The sequence below is a fragment of the Eimeria mitis genome, genomic scaffold (assembly GCF_000499745.2).
Source record: "Eimeria mitis Houghton genomic scaffold, Emh_scaff3985, whole genome shotgun sequence".
Lineage (NCBI taxonomy): Eukaryota > Apicomplexa > Conoidasida > Eucoccidiorida > Eimeriidae > Eimeria > Eimeria mitis.
In genome coordinates this window covers 401-1,878 of record NW_013572320.1, presented here as the reverse complement: position 1 = coordinate 1,878, position 1,478 = coordinate 401, and the positions used below count along the sequence as shown (strand labels likewise).

The 1,478-nt window shown below is 48.0% G+C and overlaps 1 protein-coding gene across 1 annotated transcript in view; it reads left to right on the top strand.

The window, feature by feature from the left end:
- EMH_0071390 (uncharacterized protein) overlaps positions 1 to 718 on the top strand; it is a gene marked incomplete at both ends in the record, with an annotated part of 2,774 nt that extends 2,056 nt beyond the window's left edge. The window contains 2 exons of the mRNA XM_013499092.1: positions 259 to 409; positions 665 to 718. Of these exons, the coding sequence (XP_013354546.1) occupies positions 259 to 409; positions 665 to 718 (205 nt within the window). The remainder of the gene's footprint in view (positions 1 to 258; positions 410 to 664) is intronic.
- Positions 719 to 1,478: the final 760 nt, after the last annotated feature.

Sequence of the window (1,478 nt, the reverse complement as noted above, 5' to 3'; positions counted from 1 at the left end):
CGTTTAACCCTCCATCTGTTCTCTGGCTGTTGAAGCTTCGCGTCACCGACTCTGCCTTACAGCTAAAATATCCTTTTAGTCTTCCTTTACAAAACGGAGCCCCTTTTTTGCCCTTGTTCATCTGCCAATCGGCACTCCTTCCTGTATGGATCACTCCCGCACTATCAACGCGATTGCGGCTCCTTATTACTCATCTCCTCTAGTTACTACGTAACATTTCAACATGGTTTTAGCACTTTCGTATTTTGATTTGCGCAGGGAGTTCGGAAGTATGGTGGAATACCCACTTCACACCTCCTTTCTTCTGGCTCGAGGCTTCCCTACAGATATGCTTCTCTCAACTCGAGGCCTTCGTCTGACGCCTTCAGGCCGCTACGCCACTGCAACTGCAGCCCTGTCCCTCAGGCAAGTGATCCCACTCTGCAAATCCTGAAGTCTAACCCCTAGAATCTGAGGGCAGGAAGGAATCCTCTGGCTTGAATGGATACTATTGCAACCAGAGAGCGGCCACGACACTGACCCTCACATACATACTTTACCTGTGTGCTGCATCTCCCTGTGTTAGTTAAAGTCTCAGCTCACTTTGCTCACCTATTGTTTCCTCCCACACTCAAACATGAACCCCGACAACGACTAAAACAAAGTGTTCTATGATGCCGTTCAGCTTGCAATGAACTTCGGCTTGGTTTTAGTGTTAGAAGATCTGTGCAAGGCTTAACTTCATATGCAACGCCTCTCCTTGCGCCACTCCAGTGCTGGGCCACCACTCGATAGTGCTCAGCTCGACACCATTTGCACTCGCGCTGTTCTAGCCTTTATTGCAAATGGCGAACACTACATAGCTCATGCACTTCGGGCCGTAAATCTTTTAAGTTCTGTCAGGTGCCGCTTGATAATATTTGGTGATGTTTGTGCTCCCTCTTAGCGCGGAGTGGTGTTGCCTGCTGCTTCGAAGAGTTGAAACTGTCCTAGCGTGCTAGGTGCTGAACGGCACTAGGCACCGACGGTTGTCAATGTTCAATTGTAGTGCTTGATGCTGCATTGCGTTAGACGCCAAGTTTAGTAGCGTGAGTTTTTGCGTATTGCGAAGCGTTGTTCAACACTCTAGCGGAGTCCCCAAGGGTTTCCAGAGTTTTTAGGCAATACGAAGAGTATAGTAGTGGGTTTAAGCGTCTCAAGAGTAACCATGCACAGCTTGTTTGTGTTACCGCCTTATTACTGAATTTGTTAAGGGTCCGAAGTGTCATATAGTACTTCAGCGTCATCCGCTAAAGTACAATGTTGAATGGCTTTTGGTCCATATAGCATTTTTACGCCTTGCTGACCGTTGAATCCTGCTGGAAGGCGGTAGGTGTTGCTCGCTCATGCTTGGGACTGCCGTTTAATAGGAACAAATATTTGACCGCACTGCGGTGTTCAGGTACCAAATAACAGATGATGCGAAGCTGCGTCCATTTGCTTTGCGGTGGGAAAGGAAG